Source organism: Callithrix jacchus, chromosome X (genome assembly GCF_049354715.1).
Source record: "Callithrix jacchus isolate 240 chromosome X, calJac240_pri, whole genome shotgun sequence".
NCBI lineage: Eukaryota > Metazoa > Chordata > Mammalia > Primates > Cebidae > Callithrix > Callithrix jacchus.
The window spans coordinates 42,038,774-42,062,084 of NC_133524.1; the positions used below are offsets into that span (position 1 = coordinate 42,038,774).

General features: G+C 38.0%; 1 protein-coding gene across 31 annotated transcripts in view; it reads left to right on the forward strand.

Moving 5' to 3' along the window:
- Positions 1–23,311, forward strand: part of USP9X (ubiquitin specific peptidase 9 X-linked) — a 152,533-nt gene that overhangs the window by 96,495 nt on the left and 32,727 nt on the right. For all 31 annotated transcript variants that reach the window (XM_078364058.1, XM_078364063.1, XM_054251121.2 and 28 more), the window contains 9 exons: positions 7,997–8,127; positions 8,360–8,638; positions 10,507–10,632; positions 11,949–12,074; positions 13,268–13,434; positions 19,898–20,006; positions 20,237–20,383; positions 21,000–21,146; positions 22,115–22,337. In XM_078364058.1, the coding sequence (XP_078220184.1) occupies positions 7,997–8,127; positions 8,360–8,638; positions 10,507–10,632; positions 11,949–12,074; positions 13,268–13,434; positions 19,898–20,006; positions 20,237–20,383; positions 21,000–21,146; positions 22,115–22,337 (1,455 nt within the window). The remainder of the gene's footprint in view (positions 1–7,996; positions 8,128–8,359; positions 8,639–10,506; positions 10,633–11,948; positions 12,075–13,267; positions 13,435–19,897; positions 20,007–20,236; positions 20,384–20,999; positions 21,147–22,114; positions 22,338–23,311) is intronic.

Here is a 23,311-nt window from a genome sequence, read left to right on the forward strand (position 1 = left end):
AAAGAGTGGAGCTCTGAGATAGATGGGCTACCGTTAAGATAGGCACAGGGGGAAGTAAAACCTGCCAAGGTCCATGAAAGTCTAGTTTAGGTGTGTACCTCCCAGGATAAGCCCTTATTCACTTCAAATTTTCCTTTTAACAAAAAGCAGGCTTCTACCTACACAGCTGTCAAGCTGAGGGGGCTTTTTGCTTTGCTCATTTTTATTTTTTGTTGAGGATTAACTGTTCTGCTGTTCTGGCTACTGTTGCCTCAGAGAAATCACATATGGCTTCCCCATTTTACTGACATCATTATATTTGCCAATCGAATGTGGGCTAATTGGTGTTTTAGAAACATGTGCTATAGCATAGCAGACTGTAATTATTTCTCTCTAGGCTATTACTGATGAATATTATGTTTTCTTCTTTTTCCAGCATCTTCTTTTACTGACCCTGGAGTATCTTTTTTTTTTAATAACAAAACTAGGTTTTTATATTAAAATAATTTCAAACTATTTACAAAGAATACAAAGAGCTCCCAAATTTGGTAATTAACAGTTTGCTGTAGTTATGGCATTATGTGGTTTTTTTTTTTTAAACCTTTGGAGAACAAGTTGTAGACAATCATCTTTTTGTCTTCTGAAAACAAGGACATTCTGACTTACATTAACATATTTATTCAAAATAAAAAAATTAGCAGATACAATAATACCCTCTAATCTACAGACCATTTTTTTTTTCACATTTTAACACTTTCCCCAGTAATGGACTTTATAACAATGTTTTCTGGTTGATCTAATCTAGGTTCATACACTGCATAATTATTTGGTATCTTTGACTTTAATCTGGAATCGTTCCTCAGTCTTCATCTTTTGTGACTTTGTTTTTTAATAGCACAGGTCCATTGTAGTGCTAAACGTCTCTCATTGGATTTTATCTGTTCTGATGATTATATGGAGGTTGTACATTTGACAGAATACTACTTGTATGTTGATGTGTCTAGGCATCACATTGAGAGACACATGTAACTGCGTCTTTAGTTGGTCACATTAACCCAGATCAGTCTATATTACTATATATAGTTGATATCTGCCGGCTTTCTCCTCTAAAGTTTTTTTTCTTGTGTATGGAGATGCTTTGAGACTTTGTAACTATCTTTTCATCATCAAACATTTGTTTTATCATCTGTTGTGATTATTGCCTAAATGTTTTTACTATGATGGTTGCAAGATGATAATTTTGTTTTAACTTTGTCATCCTTTCTACGTTTATTAGTTGACATTCTACTATACAGTAGTGCTTTGTTTTTTCTCCTTTATATTTGTTATATATTACTCTTATAGATTTATTTTTATTCACTGGGTTATAACTGTTACAATTGTTATTTCTTTTGATGCTCAGTTGTCCTAGATATGGTCAGTGGAAGCCCCTATAGATTAAACCCAGTGTCTTTTTTATATAACCTCAATTTTTTAAGATACTTTATTATTTTCTGATGTTTAAAGCTCATCTATAGTATTTCCTTTGCCCCCAGTTCTGGAATCTGCCATTTTTCCTCTTAGTGAAAGAAAAGGTATTTAGAAATCAAAATTTGAGAGCTAAAGGGATAAGTCATCTTTTTTTTTTTTTTTTTTTTTGGAGACAGGGTTTTTGCTCTGTTGCCCATGCTGGAGTGCAATGGTGCGATCTTGGCTCACTGCAACCTCCGCCTCCTGGGTTCAAGCAATTCTCCTGCCTCAGCCTCCCACGTAGCTATTGATTAAAGGCACCCACCACCTTGCCCGGCTAATTTTTGTATTTTTAGCAGAGTTGAGGTTTCATCATGTTGGCCAGGTTGGTCTTAAACTCTTGACCTCAGGCGATCCACCCACCTCGGCCTCCCAAAGTGCTAGTATTACAGGTGTGAGCCACTGCGCCCAGCCAAGTCATCCTTATTTCGTTTTAATTGTGGTAAGGTGATATCTCATTGTGATTTGGATTTGCATGTCCTTAATGATTAGTTATGTTGAGTGTGTTTTCATGTGCATGTTGGCCATTTGGATGTTTTTTTTGTTTGTTTGTTTGTTTGTTTTGAGATGGAATCTCACTCTGTCACCAGGCTGGAGTGCAGCGGCACGATCTTGGCTCACTACAACCTTTGCTTCCCAGGTTCAAGTGATTATCCTGCCTCAGCCTCCTGAGCAGCTGGGACTATAGGTGTGCACCACCACACCCAGCTAATTTTTTTGTGTTTTAGTAGAGACAGGGTTTCACCATGTTGGCCAGGATGGTCTCGATCTTCCGACCTCTTGATCCGCCCCTCTTGGCGTCCAAAAATGCTGGGATTACAGGCATGAGCCACCGCGCCTGTACTGGATGTCTTTTGTGAAAATATCTGTTCAAGTCTTTTGCCCATTTTAAAACTTGGATTTCTTTTGCTTTTTTGCTGTTGAGTTCCTTATACACTGTGGATATTAACCCCTTGTCTGATGCATAGTTTGCAAATATTTTATCCCGTTCTGTAGATTTGTTTTTTTGTGGTCTTATTTCCTTAGTTGGGTTGCTTTTTAGTTTAATGTAATTTCATTTGTCTGTTTTTGTGTTTGTTGCCTGTGCTTTTAAGGTCGTATCCAAAAATTCCTTGCCCATACTAATGGCATGAAACATTTCCCTGCGTTTTGCTTCTAGTAGTTTTATAGTTTCAGGTCCTTACATTTAAGTTTTTAACCCATCTTGAGTTGATTTTTTACATATGATGAATAATAAGGGTCTAGTTTCATTTTTCTGCATATGGGTATTCAGTTTTCGCAACACTACTTTTATTCAAGAGATTGCCTTTTCTCCCCCAATGTGTGTTCTTGGCACCTTTGTTGAAATCAGTTGGTTCTGATTATGTGGATTTATTTCTGGGTTCTCTAGTCTGTTCTATTGATCTGTGTCTATTTTGTGTCAATACCATGCTGTTTTGGTTACTATTGCTTTCTGGTAAATTTTGAAGTCAAGTAGTATAATGCCTTCAGCTGTGTTCTTTTTGCTCAAGATTGCTTCGGCTATTGGGAGTCTTTAGTAGTTCTATATGAATTTTAGGAGTGTTTCATATTTCTGTTTTTTGTTGTTGTTTTACCTTGCACATTCAGCTCAAATGACATCTTTTTCTATTTCTGTGAAGAATATAATTGGTATTTTAATAGAGATTGGATTCAATCTGTAGATTGCTTTGGGTAATATGGGCATGTTAGCAATATTCATTACACCTCCCTCAGATTTAGGAAGTTGGGGAAACAGGCAGTCTCTTGAATAAAATGGTGTTGCAAAACCTGAATATCCATATGCAGAGAAATGAAACTAGACCCTTATTATTCATCGTATGTAAAAATCAACTCAAGATGGGTTTTTCCCTTCCAACCCATGAACATGGAATATTTTTCCATTTATTCGTGTCCTGTTTTTCTTTCTTTCATCAGCTTTTTAGTAACGATCTTTTGCTTCCTTGCTTAAATTTATTTCTAGGTATCTTACATTTTTGTAGCTATTGTAAGATTGCTTTCTTGATTTCTCTTTTAGATAGTTTGCTATGGGCATATAAAAACACTACTGAGTTTTGTATATTGATTTTTGTATCCTGCAGTTAACTAACAGGTTCATGCTTGTACTAGTTCAACTTCCTAGTTGTCCCCATTCCATATTTGTATCTCTACAGCAATGAAATCTGTTTCCCCAGCTTCCTAAATCTGAGGGAGTTGGACATGCTTCTTAGTCTTCAGCCTCTCTGTCTTTTTAGGGCTTTGAATCATCTGTGCCTTCTCAAGTGTTTGTTTTCATACCATTACCTTTTCTCAGATTTAGTGGAGCACTAATTTATAGGCACCCTCTTCTTGCCTTCACAAGCACTTCTTGGTTCAGCTGAACCAACTATCTCCATCGTCACTATGCCTTCAGTAATTTGTTGACAGCAGTTTAATGTGTTGCTTCCTCTTCTGTTTTTAATGTTCTTTTGAGTTTCTGTATTTTTATATTCATTAATTCTCATTTTAGTGGGGCTTGGGGGTGAATTACTGATAAATATAGTTAAGTATACCATATTTAGTTGACACATAATTTTTAAAAGCTGTCTTCTGCTTTTATTACCTCCATTTTCTAAATTAAACATCTCGTTGGGACTTGCTTTGCAATTATTATGGGACAGAAGCAGTTCACATTAGATTTTTAGCTAAGCCTTCCCTCAAAGATTTTTTATTTCATTCTTGTCTGTTACAGTGTTTAGAATTTACATTGTTTTATTTGCCAGTATTTCAGTAATAGTCTTTGAATTGCTTTACTGCACATTCAACCTTCACAACATATTGTAAAAACGGAAACCTATTGCCGAATCCTTGATCTTGTGATTGGCAATTAATGCCACCAGATGGCAAGCATGAGCTCGAGTCAGACCATTAGGAAACTTGAAGCAGGTGCTTTTTTCATTTTTTTTATTGCATTTTAGGTTTTGGGGTACATGTGAAGAACATGCAAGATAGTTGTATAGGTACACACGTGGCAGTGTAATTTGCTGCCTTCCATCCCTTCACCTGTATCTGTCATTTCTTCCCATGCTATCTCTCCCCAACTCCCCAGCTCCCGCTGTTTCTCCTCTATTCCCCCCAACAGACCCCAGTGTGTAGTGCTCCCCTCCCTGTGTCCATGTGTTCTCATTGTTCAATACCTGCCTATGAGCGAGAACATGCGGTGTTTGATTTTCTGTTGGTGCGTCAGTTTGCTGAGAATGATGGTTTCCAGGTTCATCCATGTCCCTACAAAGGACACAAACTCATTGTTTTTTATGGCCACATAGTATTCCATGGTGTATATGTGCCAATTTTCCCTGTCCAGTCTATCATCGATGGGCATTTGGGTTGATTCCAGGTCTTTGCTATTGTAAACAATGCTGCAGTGAACATTCGTGTGCATGTGTCCTTATAGTAGAACGATTTATAATCCTTTGGATACATACCCAGTAATGGGATTGCTGGGTCAAATGGAATTTCTACTTCTAGGTCCTTGAGGAATCACCACACTGTCTTCCACAATGGTTGAACTAATTTGCACTCCCACCAGCAGTGTAAAAGTGTTCCTATTTCTCCACATCCTCTCCAGCATCTGTTGTCTCCAGATTTTTTAGTGATCGCCATTCTAACTGGCGTGAGATGGTATCTCAGTGTAGTTTTGATTTGCATTTCTCTAATGACCAGTGATGATGAGCATTTTTTCGTATGTTTGTTGGCCTCATGTATGTCTTTTTTTGTAAAGTGTCTGTTCATATCCTTTGCCCACTTTTGAATGGGCTGGTTTTTTTCTTGTAAATCTGTTTTAGTTCTTTGTAAATTATGAACAGCCCTTTGTCAGATGGGTAAACTGCAAAAAATTTTTCCCATTCTGTTGGTTGCCAGTTCACTCTAATGACTGCTTCTTTTGCCGTGCTATAGTACCTAAATTTGAAACAGCCAGCTTTTGGAAAAGCTAGTAATGGTTGTATTACAGCAGAAAAAATCATAGGCTTTGGACTTGTGTATCAATCCTGCTTCTAATTGCTACTCTATGGCCTTAAACATAAGTTTCATAGTTTATTAGATCTTCCTTATCCTTAGAACTGGGATAATAACGTTTTTGTATGATCGCAGGGATTATATGAGACAATGTATGGAACACCCCTAGTCTAGTGACTGGCATTTAGTATTCAGTAAACATTAACTCACTCTCGGTCACCATGTTTTAGACACATAAACTCTTGAATAAGAACGGAAGTGGGAGCTCTAAGAATAGGAAGTAGTTAGAAATTCTATTTCTGGCTATAGTAACTAGCTGTGTAACCTTTGGGTGATCATTTAGTATTTGTGCACTTTTGGATGTATTTTAAATGGAAGGGAAAGACAGAATCAGTAGCTTTTTTCCCCAGTCATTAACTACACTTCTGTTCATTCTGAATCTGCCTGAAGAGAAGTGCCCTTGTTGTGATATGCTGTTAAACTTAAAACTTCTGCAGTCCTCTCTGTATCTAATACAGCTTTTTGTAAAAGTCTATTGTAAGTTCTTAGTACTGATAAACCGCACACCATCCCTATAAGGAAATTATTAATTTTATCTGTATTTTAAAGATGGAGAAACTGAGGCACAGATACATTGTTAATTCACTTGGGACACATAGCTTAAATGCCATTTCTTCTTCCTTTCTTTTCTTTCTGTCTGTCTTTTCTCTTTCCCTTTCCCTTTTCCCTTTCCGTTCCTCCTTTTCTTTTCCTCACTCTGTCGCCTAGGCTGGAGTGCAGTGGAGCGATCTTGGCTCACTGCAACCTCCACCTCCCGGGTTAAAGCGATTATTCTGCCACAGCCTCTCGAGTAGCTGGGAGTAACAGGTGCATGCCGCCACACCCAGCTAAATTTTGTTTTTTTTTTAAGTAGAGACGGGGTTTCACCATATTGGTCAGCTGTTCTCGAACTCTTGAACTTGTGATCCGCCCACCTCGGCCTCCCAAAGTGCTGGGAATACAGGCATGAGCCACTGTGCCTCGCACAATTCTTTCTTTCTTTTTTTATTTTAAAGAGAGGGCCTTACTCTGTGTCCCAGGATAGAGTACAGTGGGTTGATCCTAGCTTACTGTAACCTCAAACTCCTAGCCTCAAGTGAGGCTCCTGCCTAGGAGTAGCTAGGACCACAGGTGCATAACACCACACCTGGCTTGCTTTTTTTTTTTTTTAAAGAGTCTCGCTCTATCGCCCAGGCTGCAGTGCAGTGGTGCAGTCTTTGCTCACTGCAACCTTTGCCTCCTGGGTTCAGGTGATTCCTCCACCCCCTGCTCTCCCTCCCCAGCCCTCCCACCCCCCAATAGGCCCCGGTGTGTGATGTTTCCCTCCCTATGTCCCTGTGTTCTCATTGTTCAACAACCACTTATGAGTGAGAACATGGCGGTCTTCACCATAATTTAAAAGAAATTTATGTTTTAATATTATGACAAAAGGACGAAAACTCTGATTGCTTTGAGGTGAATGAACATAGGCACTTATCCTTTTTTGATGTTTGCTTTTTAGGGTTCATTTTCTTGTTTCTTTCGGTGAAGCAAGCCAGTTAATATGTAGTGTCGGGATAAACAGTAAAGAGGTTGGAGGGAAGAGCTTATAATTTTTTTCTTGTTATTTTCAGTCAGAACTAATTTCTTTTGAAATGCAAAAGAACAGAAATCATAACAACCAGTCTCTCAGACCACAGTGCAATCAAATTAGAACTCAGGACTAAGAAACTCACACAAAACTGCACAACTACATGGAAAATGAGGAGTGATTTATTTCTAATTATGTGGTCAATTTTTAGAGTAAGCACAATGTGCTACTCAGAAGAATATATATTCTCTGGATTTAGGGTGGAGAGTTCTGTAGATGTCTATTAGGTCTGCTTGGTCCAGATGTGAGTTCAAGTCCTGGATATCCTTGTTAATTTTTTGTCTTATTGATTTGTCTAATATTGACAGTGGAGTGTTAAAGTCTCCCACTATTGTGTGGGAGTCTAAGTCTCTTTGTAGGTCATTAAGAACTTGCTTTATGTATCTGTGTGCTCTTGTGTTGGGTGCTTATATATTTAGGATAATTAGCTCTTCTTGTTGCATTGATCCCTTTACCATTATGCAATGCCCTTCTTTGTCTCTTTAGATCTTTGTTGACTTAAAGTCCATTTTATCAGAGACTAGGATTGCAACTCACACTTTTTTTTTTGCTCTCCATTTGCTTGCCAAATCTTTCTCCATCCCTTTATTTTGAGTCTGTGTGTGTCTTTGCACCTGAGATGGGTCTCCTGAATACAGCACATCGATTAAAGAGCCCTGGTTCCCCACACTTTTTTTTTTTTAATCAATCCAGGTCTTGTTATGTCTTACGAAGTTTGAGCCTATATAGCCCGACTTGAGTGGATTGTTAATCCATATCAATATGGTCTTCAAGATATCAAAAGTTAAATATGCATGAACACATGAATTATGTTTTGTTTCACACTGTCTCTTTTTTGCCCTCCAGATAGCACAACGATAGAAAAATTAAGAGCTATTTGTTTAGACCATGCCAAACTTGGAGAAAGCAGCCTTAGTCCATCTCTTGACTCACTTTTCTTTGGTCCTTCAGCCTCACAAGTGCTATATCTAACAGAGGTTGGTTTTTATTCCCTTTTAAATTCTGTGTTTTTTTTTTTAATTTGACCTTTCATATGGTAATGTGAATAAATGGGTAAAATTGTAATGAAATATTTTTGAAATGAAATATTAATTTGAAATAATAGTGAGATGGTCAAGAATTTCTTGGCGGTGACAATAATATAAATAGAAGTAAGTTTTTAAAAAATCTTTTAATACAGCCCTCTCCCCATCTTCTCTGTTTCTCCAGGTAGTCTATGCCTTGTTAATGCCTGCTGGTGCACCTCTGACTGATGATTCCTCTGATTTTCAGTTTCACTTCTTGAAAAGTGGTGGCCTACCCCTTGTACTGAGTATGCTAACCAGAAATAACTTCCTACCAAATGCAGATATGGAAACTCGAAGGGGTGCCTACCTCAATGCTCTTAAAATAGCCAAGCTTTTGCTAACTGCCATTGGCTATGGTCATGTTCGAGCTGTGGCAGAAGCTTGTCAACCAGGTGTAGAAGGTGTGAATCCCATGATACCGGTAATACAGACTTTTTAAAAATCTTTTTATAATAGTAGATAGAAATTTTTTAAGTAAAACTAATTAGCATTTTAATTGTAGAGTTCAAGGTTGACTCAATGTTCAAAGTACCTTTCAGAGGTTTTCTTTATGATGTTTGTATTAAAAGTATAAATACTTTTCACTGACTGCTAATAATTTGAGAGGATAGTTTCTCCCTGCCCACTTAAATCTTGCTTGACTTTCAATTATTTTAAACCTAACAAAAATTCCATATGAATCTCATTAACTTGTGCCTGGCAGATATATAAAAACACAGATGGTATTAAGAAATGTAACTGATTTATCTTGTTGCTAGTTTCCGTTTCCACCTTGGGCTAAAACCCAAGTTCTGAGCTTATTCTGACTCTGTTTCTGCCTTGGTGGCATTCTTGATCCATGTCACTAAAAATTCCGAAGACATGCCTGAATGTGATACTTATTTTTGAGAGATCAAACTATGCATTTAATTCTAACTAAAATTTTATGAACATCATAAACAATGGTTTTACTAAGTTACTGATAGAAAGTAAAAGCTCTAGGAATAAAGATTTTCTTCTTTAGAAATGGTGGCTTAGGTTTCAGTTGGGGAGATCAGAATGTCGATAATTCTGGTAATATCATATATAGTTGTCTTAGCTTTGATAATACTGTGGTCATGTTTAAAAGGAAGGCCCCCCCCCCCATATTTTTGAAGTGATTGCTGAGATACTTCCAGGTTAGATTATATGATAACCAGGATTTGCTTAAAAACAGTCCTGGGGTGGAGAGATGATGAAAAGCAAGGGAGGATAGTTAGTTAAACAATTTGGTCCACTGGCGATAATTTCTGAAGCTAAGTAATATGTACATGGGAGTTAATTCTACTTTCAACACTTGGGTATGTGTTAGGAATTTTCCGTAAAAAGTGGCTTAAATTTTATATATTGTTTTGTATCACAGGTCCAATTTTTGTTAGGATTTTCTTTTTTAAGTAGTTTAAGTTAAAAGACAGCTTGTTGTTAGGATAAAAACGGAATTTTGTCATGATCCCTGACACAGATGCTTAATGAAGTACACAGAAAACAATTACATGGTTCCACTTTCACCTTTCTTCAATATTCAGAGAAGGTGCCACTGTGGTACAGAGGTACATAATAAGCTCTAATCTCAATGAGCTCACAGTAGGGAACCCAATGCAAAGTTAGTAATATGGAAATATCTTAATATTGTAGAAATATTTATAGTATATTGGAGGGGAATTACAACTTGAAGGCAGTCAGAATTGCCTTGCTAACAACTACTTAATGAAAGTAATCTGTTTCACTGATTTAACAACTTGATTATACTATTAAGTAAAAACTAGGGTACCTTTCATACATTAGTCCTCTTACTGCTTTTTCAGTATTCCTTAATTTTTCCCCTCCCTCCCTCCCTCTCCCTCCAACTTCTCTGGAGGAATTTTTCTCCCCCCCCCAAAGCAAAATGTGATAACAATGGGGAATACAAATAGGGTCTGCCCAAGGCATGCACATAGAAGAGGTACAATAATTCACTGAGTCTCTAGAAGGGATTGGAACCAGTCTGTTGTGTATCATTATTCCCTGCAAGTTAAGGTGAGCCCAGATGTAGAGACACGAGTTGGATTGCTCTAAAATGGAGATTTCCACAGACACGTGGCACTACAGTGCACAAGAAAGAGAGAAAGCCCACCTTGTTGGTAGTGCTTTTTGTGTAAGTTGCCACAGGTTCTATAATGTGTATATGCAAGGAAGTCGTTCTGAGGGAGTGGGTGATGAATGAAGAGCAAATGGTTAGGTCTGGTTATGTACAAATTATTTACCCCAAATAAAATGGTTAACTTTTTTCAGGTCAACCAGGCTACCCATGATCAAGCAGTGGTGCTACAAAGTGCCCTTCAGAGCATTCCTAATCCATCATCCGAGTGCATGCTTAGAAATGTGTCAGTTCGTCTTGCTCAGCAGATATCTGATGAGGTTAGTTTTATCAAGACTTCTGTCACAATTTTCATTTTCCTAGGCCCACTTATTTTAATCACTGTCTCATTCTATAGATAATATCCTCTTAATATTGGTTTTGTCTACTATTAGTACTTTCTGTTTTTTTTAATCAACTTTATGTATAATAAACAGCATCCTTTTCAAGTATACAGATTCAGCGTTTTTTTGTTGTTGTTTTTTTTTTTTGAGACGGAATTTCACTCTGTCATCCAGGCTGGAGTGCAGTGGCACCATCTCAGCTCACTGCAACCTCTGCCTCCCAGATTCAAGTGATTCTCCTGCCTCAGCCTCCTAAGTACAGCTCCCCTCCCCCCGCCCCACCCAGCTGATTTTTGCACTTTTAGTAGAGATGGAGTTTTGTGATGACCGGGCTGGTCTCGAACTCCTGACTTCAGGTGATCGCCTGCCTCAGCTTCCCAAAGTGCTGAGACTATGGGCATGAACCACCATGCCCGGGCCAGATTCAGTGAATTTTGACATATATGTGTGAAACCATTGCTGCAGTCAAAACCAAATATTTTCATCACTCTTTCTTTATGCCCCTTTGCAGTTATTCTTTCCCCAAATAATCACTGCTTTTTTTGTCCCTAGAGAGTATTTTTTGTCTTCTAGAATTTTATACAGATGGATTATAGTGTGTGTTCATGTCTGCCTTCTTTCACTAATGACCTTGAGAATTATCTATGTTGTGTGGATCAGTAGTTCTTTCTTTTTTATCGGTAACTAGTACCCTATTACGAATACTCCACATTTTGTTTATATACATGGTGTTGGACAGTTGGATCGTTTTCCCTTTTTGTGAATAAAACTGATGTGAACATTGTGTACAACTGTTTGTGTAGACATAAGTTTTCATTTTTGTTGGGTAAGAAACTGAGTGGAAGTGTTGTCATCTTTGTAGTCTTAAAGTTTACTAGTAAAGGGCCGGATAACTTGGGGAGCATACTTTGTTGTATTGCTGTTTAAAGTCGGGAGATGGGGAAGGGGAATAAGCCAGGTGCAGTGGCAGATGCCCGGAGTTCCATCTGCTTGGGAGCCTGAAGTTGGAGAATCTCTTGAGGCCAGGCATTCAAGGCTGTAGTGAGCTATGATCATACCACTGTAGTCTAGCCTGGGTGACAGAGCCAGAGCCCCCCCACCCCTTTTTCTTTTAAAGACAAAGGCAACTTGGGAATTTAAAGACAGTGGTACTACACAGTAATTCCTATTTCCTTTACAAGGTGAAGCATTTTTCTAATCATAATTTTACTCTCATATTCTATCAACCGTTCTATTTACTCATTATCTTTCAGGCTTCAAGATATATGCCTGATATTTGTGTAATTAGAGCTATACAAAAAATTATCTGGGCATCAGGATGTGGGTCATTACAGCTAGTATTTAGCCCAAATGAAGAAATCACTAAAATTTATGAGAAGGTAAGAATTACTACAGATCTATATTCCTTGCAAACAAATTTTTCTTAATTGTGCATATGCTTTGATTTTTATTAGGTTTGCTACTTTAATAAATCCAATAACTTGCATCTTAATGGTTGAAAAATAACTGATAGTTATATTGGGAATATGGTAAAATTTTATTTTGAAAAATAAGTACTTAATCCTTCCATGGGGCTGCTTTTTAAATGAAATTGCCTTTTTCATCTTTTTGTGGGGATCAGATAGAATTGTCTCATACTGAATTTGCTTTATCCCATTCTATTTTTTCTTTTATTATCTTTCCGTTCTGCGTAAATTTTGGTTTGTCAGTTATGGTATCAAGGCATTTAAGTGTTTTTATTTGATTCTCTTAAAGCAGTCAAAAATAAGAAGAGTGTTAGCCAGTTAGATACCATTCCTGACCTTCGACTAGATTAAGCAAATTATCTATAGAAGAGAAGCTGTGTTTGGCTTTTTGATTTATCATGTGTGCCTGCCCCTGATGCTACATATTTAGGAGGAGAAGTTGAGTTACAGGGACATCCCTGGCTTGGTAGAGCTTCCTTTATATGTCCAACATAACCCTGATTTTCCCAGGATATATGTTCATGTTCCGTAGTATCTGTCTGGCATAGCCCTGGGTATTCATTCAGCATGTAACTGAATGCCTATTGTGTTTTAGGCATGTACTATAGTTAATATTTTTTGATGAATAAAGTCAAGTTAGACTTTATTAATACCTCCCCAAGCATATTTTAGGTTGTAAGTCTTTGAAACCCTTCCTGAGTAGTTGTCAAGGACAATTGAATTTTAATAAAATGGCACAATAGGCAAGCTACACCTTGAAACTAGTCTAAAGTACCTAAGCGCCATGCCGCAGTGGTTCTTGAGAAAGGATTGGTTGTTGGTTCAGAAGTAAACAACTCAGAAAGTCTCAAAGAAATAGGTAGTGTACTCAGTGTGCTCCTTCAGCCCTCCTTGGGACATAGGAAAATAATGGAATTAGACTTTATTTTCTATTAAAGTCATTTCCAGACTATTCCAAGGGGACCTCAAGAGTTGCATGCAGCTTCAGAGGGGCTGAGGCCAGATGGTTTAAGTGAGTAGGTGAGTTTTAAGCACTAACCAGAAGTTGTATGAGATTTTTCTTAAATGCTTCTTTAGGTAATTTGTTCTTGATTATAATTTTACAGACCAATGCAGGCAATGAGCCAGACCTGGAAGATGAACAGGTTTGCTGTGAAGCATTGGAAGTGATGACCTTATGTTTTGCCTTGATTCCAACAGCCTTAGATGCTCTTAGTAAAGAAAAGGCTTGGCAGACATTCATCATTGACTTACTATTGCACTGTCACAGCAAGTAAGTATCTTTTTTAATTGTAAGAAACTTACTTTTTTATAAGTGGAGTGAATTAATTTTTGCTGGCAAAATGTATCCCAAAAGTCAAATATTTATTGTTTCTATAGCACATTGGTATTGAGGAAAATTTTATTACTTAACAGTGTTTTGCTTAACCTAAATTTGTTTGGTTTTAGTCTGTGCAAATGCCAATATTAATTGTCAAAGCATGATGTTTTCTAATTTTAGAATTTAGCTTTACCTAGGAGGTATATAGGTTAGCCTGTTTCTAAAAATCTAGTTTGCAAGATTTAAATGATATAGGACATTAGCCTCCTACCTTAGATTCCTAGATGCCAGATTTTTTTTAAGCCAAAATGAATTTGATGTAAAATTTCCAAGACGGGTCATTGTAAGAACTTTTGCAGTTTACACTGAGAATAAAGATCAGTATAAAGCTCTTGTTTTCATTTCAAGAGCATTTAATCAGTGACAGTAATTTTGGTTTGTGCTTCTTTTTGTGTTCATCAGTTAGATTTATGGAAAATGTTGGTTTCCATCCCCTTAAATCAATCTGATCCTGACCTTCGTATACAGTAACTTTATAAACTTGAGCTTTAATTAGTGTCACTATTATATGTAATTAATTTGTCTTCTCTATATTTTGTGAAAAGACACAGAAAATGTTTACTTTATCATTCCGTCACATGCCATTCAGTAATGACAAAATTCACTGATGAAAAGTTAATGTAAAGTCAAAATAAGCCATTTGTTGAAATAAAGTGTAGTGATAAGTAAAGTTTTAAAAATGTACATGCTGTCGCAGGTTAGTTCAACTTGCCCACTACAAAGGATGTGGAGTCTGGAGTGGGAATGTCACTTTAGAGTCTAAAGTGATTTAGTGGTTCTAAAGTGGGAATATCACCTATTTTAAGAAGTTCCTTCGGTAAGTTCTTTGAGGACATCCAGTCCAACCTATTCAGAAACTCCTTTAATAGGATCCCCACAAATGAGGTTGGGCATGCCACCTCCTTGAGAAGGTAGTTGTACACACTAGAAAAGATAAAGAGGTTCAGTAAGTCTAGTTCCATTTAGTGATGCATACATGTGGGAGTGGTGAGGATAGAAAAGATGATTAGCCAACAGTTTTAAATAAGTCAAACCTGGAGGCTAGAAGTTTCTTATTCTATATTGATTTTTTAAAAATCTTTAAATTAGGAACTTGTTTCACCTCTTAGTCTAATACGTATTAAGGAACTTGATTTAACAGATTTTTTTTGCCCTCTGCCCTTTATGAAAATTCCCCTTATATCAAACTCAGAACCATTTTTACCCTCTCTTCCCTGATAATTGCAAGTAGTGCGGTAAAGTACTGTAGGAAACATGTTACCTCATTATGTCACTGTTACATTGTCTGCAATAATACGGAGGGTGTTGTAAGGATCTTTTTGAGTTTTAGGTACCTGAATTTTATAAATATCTGAATGCCCATGTAGGTTCAAAATCCATTATTTCCCATTGGTAAGAATTTTCAGAAAGTCTAACTTGTACGTTAATTATTGGCATTAATATTTTAAAATCTGAATCCCCAGATTGTGTTAGGTGGCTCACGCTTGTAATCCCAGCACTTTGGGAGGCTGAGGTGGGTGGATCACTGAGGTCAGGAGTTCGAGACCACCCTGGCCAACATGGTAAAACCCCGTCTCTACTAAAAATAGAAAAAATTAGCTGGGCATTGTGGTGGGTGCCTGTAATCCCAGCTATTCGGGAGCCTGAGGTGAGACTCGTTTGAACCCGGGAGGCAGAGGTTGCAGTGAGCCAAGATGGTGCCATTGCACTCCATCCTGGACAATAAGAGTAAACTCCATCTAAAAAAGAAAAAAAAAAAACAACTGAATCCTCAAATACATACTGGCCCCAGGGGTTTCAGAAAAGTGATTGTGAGCTGTGTACAAGTCTGCCCCTCAGATGGAGTTTATAATCCTATAGTCGTGGTTAAACATAGTTACTTACAAGATACTTCTCACTTAATCCCTATGGCAACTCAGAAGTAGACTTTGTTGATGGAGAGGCACAAGGGCTGTAGAAATTAAATGACTGACAAGGTCATATCATCACTAAATGCTAAAGCTAAGACTGAAGGTTTACTACCTCTTGAGTTCTGACATTTCTGCCACACAAATTTGGCTCTGGGTGTAATTACAATACACCAGCAAATACGTGAGTTCCTACCTATGTGCCTGGCAGTTAAAACCAAAGTCAAATAAGGCAGTTCTTGCACTCAAGGAACTTTGAGACAGAAATTGGTGTCATAAAAGGTAAAATACTTTGAGAATTGGGAGGGGAATAACTTACTTTCTACCTGGAAAGAACAAAAGTGAAGGTTTTCTGCAGAATGTAGCATGTGAGCTCATGTTTGGGGTAGAATTGATATGTGCATTGAAGTGGAAGATGGGCATTGCCAGTTTGCGCTCTCTCCCTCTCCCTTTCTTACTCCCAGTTATGTGGCTTTTACTTCATGTGTCTTTGGACTCCATATGCTTTCCTCCTCATGGTCTACCCTGACCTAAGCAATCTGGACACATTGCCTGGACAGTCGTAGTACCCTTATCTTTCCACCTGTAGTGTTGTACTCTTCTAATCTGTTGACTACATGGCAAGCAGAGTGATCTCTAGAAGATAGGATCTTCCTGCTTAAAATTTTCTTCCCATGTTTTCCCATTATCTTTTAATTAAGTCCCAGCATTTAAATTTGGCTTATAAGCACTGCATAATTTGGTCTCTGCCTGTACTTACTCAGAAGTTTCAACTTAAGTGTCACATATTCCAGTAACTTTTCCTTATCCATAAACTAGGAAAGGTTTCCTTGACCTCTCTGTTCCTACTAGATGGTCTGCTTCCTCATCATAACACTGACCTTACTTTATTGCAATTAGTTGCAGTGGATTTAAATTCTTTTAGATATGATATTGTTTTCTGCTGTTTCTACAGCCTGTTGCTTTATTCCCTGCCTAGTTAACTCATTTCTGTTACTTCTTTGACCCGTGAAAGCATTTGATTTTGCCACTCCTGGGATAGTGCTTTCAGAGCAGAGCTGAGTATTTAATATGTAGAAAAGGAGTCAAGGATATTACTGTATAGGAGGTTAGTGGGAGTTTGACAGAAGGCCTATGATACTAAGGTCTAAGCATTGTTTGATTTTAATGTGGTATAGGCAGTCTCGTGTATATGTTTGGTAAATATTGATCAAATACCTATTGTGTATAAGCCACTACCCACTAGGAATATGGCAAAATGGACAGAATCTTACCCTTCTAGGAGCTTATGTGCCAAAAGGAATAGGGGAAGAGAAGACATAAGAGAAGCATATCAGATATGAATAAGTGCTATGGTGATGAAGTCAAGCAGGAAAAGGGGCTGTGTAGTATGGAGGGCATAAGGAGAACATGAGTGGAGTTCAGTTTTTATATAGGGTGGTTGAAGACTTCACAAAGGTGATAGCTTTGTTTAGGGGTCAACTTTTATCATTACCTTTCAGAGCAAAGTAATAATCCATGTAGCTAATGGGAGTAGTGTATTTTAAGCAGAAAAAAACAACAGATGTATATGCCCAGGCGTGTCAGAAACATGCCTGACATGTGAAAGAACAGCAAGGAAATGAGTGGATGGAGCAGAGGAGGTTGGGGAGGGGGGACAGTTGTAGGGAGTAAAGTCAGAGAGGATAACAAACACCCTGTGAGGGTTTTTATAGTTCATTGTGAACACTGACTCTGACCCTAAATGAGATGGGAATCCTTCAGAGGATTTTTAGCACAGAAATAATGTGCTCCACCTTAACATTGTAAGTTTATTCTGGTTAAGAATAGTGCATAGGATAGGATAGCAGGAAAAGCAAGCTATTTTATGAATTCAAATAAAAGATGACAGTAGGCTGCATGCAGTGGCTTGTGGTTGTAATCCCAGCACTTTGGGAGGCCAAGACTGGAGGATCACTTAAGGCTAGGAGTTCGAGACCACGCTGGGCAACATAGTGGGACCTTATTTCTACAAAAAATTGAATGAGCGGGACATGGTGCACATGCCTGTAATCCCAGTTACTCAGGAGGCTAAGGTGGGTAGATCACCTGAGCCCAGGGAGGATGAAGCTACTGTGAGCAATGATCGTGCCACTGCCTGGGCAACAGAGCAAGACCCAGTCTCAAAATATATATATATATATATTTTTTAGCTGGATGTGGTAGCATGCACCTGTAGTCCTAACTACGCAGGAGGCTGAGATGGAAAGAATTCTTGAACCCAAGAGTTTGAGGTTACAATGAGCTAGGTTGTGCCACTGCACTCCAGCCTGGGTGACAGATGGAAACCCTGTCTAAAATAAAAGGGACTGACTGTTGTGAAGGTAGAGGCAACAGGATTTGCTGACAGAAATGTGTTTCTTTTGAAGCACTGTAGAAGCCTGCATTTTCTCAGGGAAGTTTTAATCAGGAATTAACAAGCATCAACTTTGTATTGCCTACCTCATCCCCACATTTGGGCTGTATACCTAACTTGTTGAAAAACGAGTAAACCAAAGCAGCGGGAGTAACATATACCTTTGAAACTCTGACAAAAGTTTTGGGCTTGCTTCCCAGAAAAGTAGTTACGCCTGACTTTGGTTTACTTGGGTTTCCCCCAAATTCTACCTCCAAAAATGTTAGGGTCTTCTGAATCCCTCTGATTTATAGGCCTATCGACTGTTCTTAGAAACCTAAGCTACCCTCTAGGGAGGGAGGTTAGTACACAGAATATATGCTGTCAGGTCCTTTATACTTGTAAATTAGGTTCTGAGTTCTCTAGTAACTAGCACAAAGACAGAAATGTAGTTATCTATGAAATACAGTTTGTGATGTCTTTAAGATATACACAAATGCTTAGCAGATACATGCTTGTTGAGCATCTTCCATATGTCAGGGATTGTTCTAATTGCTAGGACCTCTGGCATCAAGAAGAGTCCTACCCTGAAAGAGTTTACTTTGTAATGGAGAATAGACTACACATTTGATAACTGGCTCTTGAACTCCTCCTATATGCCAGGTAGTATTCTAGGTTCCAGAGGTGCAATGTTAACTAACTAGATTATGTCTCTGCCCTCTTGAAGCATTTTTTCTAGTGAGATCTATATAGTACATACACAGTTTTTAAAAAAGATAGATCCATGATTCCCAGTACTGGAACCATAGCAAGTTTTTCCCATGGCTCATCAGAGAGAAAATATGGTATTGTAATTGTCAGGGTTTTTTTTATTTTTTGAGATGGAGTCTTACTCTGTTGCCAGCCTGGAGTGCAGTGGCACGATTTCGGGTCACTGCAACTCCACTTCCCGGGTTCAAGTGATTCTCTTGCCTCAGCCTCCCAAGTAGCTGGGACTACAGGTGCGCACCACCACCCCCGGCTAATTTTCGTATTTTTAGTAGAGACAGATTTCACCATGTTGGTCAGGATGGTCTCAATCTCTTGACCTCGTGATCCACCCGCCTTGGCCTGTAATCCCAAAGTGGTGGGATTACAGGCATGAACCACCGTGCCAGGGCTGTGGTTCTCAGTCTTTAGTGCACATCAGATTCACTTGAAGAGTTTATATAAACACATTGCTAGGTCCCACCTTTAGTATTTCTGATTCAGGAGGTCTGCGTTAGTGCCTGAGAATTGGCATTTCTAATAAGTTCCCAGATAATGCTGATGTTGCTGCTCTGCGGACTGTGCTTTTAGAACTGCTAGAGTATGGTATAAGGCAGCACAGTCCCCAACCCTTTTGGTACCAGGGGCCAGTTGCATGGAAGACAGTTTTTCCATGGATTGTGGAGGTAATGAGGGGTAGTTTTGGGATTAAAGAATTCCACCTCAAATCATGAGAATTAGTTAGATTCTCATAAGGAGGACACAAGCTAGAACCCCTGCATGGTTCAGTAGGGTTTGTGCTCCTGTAGAATCTAATGCCACCGCTGATCTGACAGGAAGTGGAGCTTAGGCCATAATGCTCACTCGGCCCTCTGACCTGAGGGTTGGGGACCCCGGTAAAAGAGACATCTGCCATAATAACCTTACTGTGATTACTATAGAATTTCCACAGAGCTGTTGTGTAAAACCACAGTTTAATGAAAATTCTATGGAAGGCCAAAAAGATACATAAGGCTTACTGTAGAGCATTTTGTATATAGAGGAATATTTCTAGCCTCTTCCAAGAAAGAGGTGTTGGAAGGTGGTATCCTTCAAACTTAGTGTCAATTTGAGGTTATAGTCCTAGACATACAGCTTAAGCTCATCTGTTATGTGGTGTTGACTTGAGTGCTTGGTGTGTGTAGGTGGGATAATCCTGTATCCTTACTGTTAATTGTCTCCCTTTTATACTCCCCCCACCTGCCCTCCCCAAGACGGAACAATGTTACAGTTATTTATTTTTTTTTAATGAAAATAAAGTATTAAATGTGAAACATTTTTATTTCAGAACTGTTCGTCAGGTGGCACAGGAGCAGTTTTTTTTAATGTGCACCAGATGTTGCATGGGACACCGGCCTCTACTTTTCTTCATTACTCTACTCTTTACTGTTTTGGGGGTGAGACTTTTTAAAATATGCTTATCAATGTGATTCATTCTTTAAGCAAGAAACCTTCAGAAATTTGTGGTTTTAGCTTGCATTAAAGCTAGGACAGTCTATATTTAATAAATGAAATATTACTTAATTTCCCATACTGTTATAGTCATCTTCTCTAGTTAATTCTGGCTTTAAGAAATGGGGTTCTGAGCATAGACATGTAAATTGATATTATTCTACTTCATTTCCAGAGCACAGCAAGAGAGAGAGCTAAACATTCAGGCGACTATTTTACTCTTTTAAGACACCTTCTTAATTATGCTTACAACAGTAATATTAATGTACCCAATGCTGAAGTTCTTCTCAATAACGAAATTGATTGGCTAAAAAGAATTAGGGTAAGTTGCAGTTAATACTACATTTATATGTCAAGATTAGTAAATAGATTATTTTATTAATGATTTATATTTTTTGAGCATTTTGATTAAGTGGAAAATTCCGAAGATTGATAAAAGGGACTAAAGAAATGTACTCTGCATTGGTGGATGTTAGTAACCTGTGATTCACAAAATGAATACATATCTTGTTTTGTAAAATGGATTGCTTACTTGAGACTTGAAATATTGATGTTCAGCTTCTTTTATTTTAGCGTTTTGGGCCTTTTTGCAAATCCCCATCTTTTAAAAAAAGTATTCTTGAATTGTTTATGTCAAAAAATGAGTCTGATAGAGCAGAACTTTTGATCGTAACATCTGATACCCTTGATTTGGGCAGAATGATACAAGAATTTATTTCTGAAGAGATATGTAGTTTCTAGCCTTTAAAGTAGCATTTATTCTCGTAGTTCATAAAGCCTATTTCTAGAAAGTGCTGAAGAAAACAAACTTGCTTGAATGGAAAGACTTAAGGAAATTATATCATGTCCCTCCAGCTCTGTCTTGTTCTGGCTCCTCTCCCCCCACTTACCTCCCTTTCATGAGCTAGACATTTGATCTTTTTTCCCCCCTGTGGCAGGATGATGTTAAAAGAACAGGAGAGACGGGTATTGAAGAAACGATCTTAGAGGGCCACCTTGGAGTGACAAAGGAGTTACTGGCCTTTCAAACTTCTGAGAAAAAATTTCATATTGGTTGTGAAAAAGGAGGTGCTAATCTCATTAAAGTAAGTTCTGTGTTCTTGGCTGTTAGCTAGATATAACCTTCTAAATATTGATGATCAAATCTAAATAATTTATAGTACTATCATGTCTTTGTATTTTCTTGATCTTTTTTTTAATGAATCTTCATCAAATTTACAGTAATTTAAGAAATACAGTGGTGCCTTATTCAAGAGACATTTCTAAATTTGTATTTAAATAAGATTTTGTGGCTGGACATGCTGGCTCACACCTATAATCCCAGCACTTTGGGAGGCTGAGTATGGTAGATGGCTTGAGCCCAGGAGTTGAAGACCAGCCTGGGCAACATGGTGAAACCCCCTCTCTACCAAAAAAAAAAAAAACCCAGGTGTGGTGGCACACACCCATGATCCCAGCTACTCGAGAGGCTGAGATGGAAGGATCACTTGAGCCCAGGAGGTGGAAGTTGCAATGAGTCGAGATTGCACCACTGCACTCCAACTTGAGCAACAGAGCAAGGCACTGTCTCAAAATAAATAGATAAATAAGATACTTCATAAAGTAATTGTTTAATTTTTCTCTTTGGAAAAACAATTCATTTTATTTAATGAGGCAAACCTGTTTTGTAAGAATGCATCTTATATATCTTTAGTGAGTTCATGTAATAACTCAAGGAAACAGTTCCATTTTTGTACATTTTGTTTCTATTAAAAATGGGTTTAATTTGCTATACATTTGGTTAAAGGAGCAAACCTATTTAAAATATAGATTTCGATAAGTACTAAATTCAGTTCTTAATATTTACAAATTAATCTGGGAGATTAGGTATGTTTATTAATGATGGTAAAATAGTGTTTTGAAGGAAGATCTTTTTATTAGAAAATCTAAGTGAGTTTTCTGAGATGTAATGAGATCTTAAATTCTAATGAGTAATTTTAAAATTACTTACAAGAGACTTTTTTCTAAAAATGTATAGCATTGCTCATATGTACTCTCTTTTTCAACTTTTTAGGAATTAATTGATGATTTCATATTTCCTGCATCCAACGTTTACCTACAGTATATGAGAAATGGAGAGCTCCCAGCCGAACAGGCTATTCCAGTCTGTGGTTCACCACCTACAATTAATGCTGGTTTTGAATTACTTGTAGCATTAGCTGTTGGCTGTGTGAGGAATCTCAAACAAATAGTAGATTCTTTGACTGAAATGTATTACATTGGCACAGCAATAACTAGTAAGTATTTTAAAATATAATGTGATAATTGATCATTCCAGTGTTTCACATTTCTGTTTTTCTTCTAGTTCCATCTTACATATTTCTTTCAGTAACTAGTTTAACATTTTTAGTGAATGAATGTATAATTAAGAACATTATAGGCCAGGTGCAGTGGCTCAGGCCTGTAATCCAAGCACATTGGGAGGCCAAGGTGGGTGGATCACCTGAGGCCAGGAGTTTGAGACCAGCTTGGCCAACATGGAGAAACCCCATCCCTACTGAAAATACAAAAATTAGCCAGGTGTTGTGGCATGCACCTGTAATCCTAGCTACTCAGGAGGCTGAGACAGGAGAATCACTTGAACCCAGGAGATGGAGGTTGCAGTGAGCTGAGGTGGCGCCACTGCTCTCCAGCCTGGACGACAGAGCAAGACTCCATCTCGGGGGGAAAAAAAAAAGAAAAAGAAATGAATAGTTAAGACCATTATAAGCAGACAACCTTAATATAGAAAAAAATTCAAACATTTGTTAAATGTCATCCTATACGTGGTATAGCCATTTGGCAAGATAAATTTCATCTCACAAAACCTGACATAAAATCTAAACTCCAGATTTAAAAATAGCCAAAATAAATGCCGTAGAGTAGTACAGACTTAAAACTTTATTTATTTATTTTTTGAGGCAGAGTTTTGCTCTTGTCACCCAGGCTGGAGTGCAATGGTCTGATCTTGGCTCACTGCAACCTCCACCTCTCAGGTTCAAGTGATTCTCCTGCCTCAGCCGCCCAAGTAGCTGGGATTACAGGCACCTGCCACCACACCCAGCTAATTTTTTGTTTTTTTAGTAGAGACAGGGTTTCACCATGTTGGCCAGGCTGGTCTTGAACTCCTGACCTCAGGTGATCCACCTGCCTCGGCCTCCCAAAGTGCTGGGATTCCAGGTGTGAGTCACCGCACCTGTCCCAGTCTTAAAACTTTAAATTGCAAGTATTG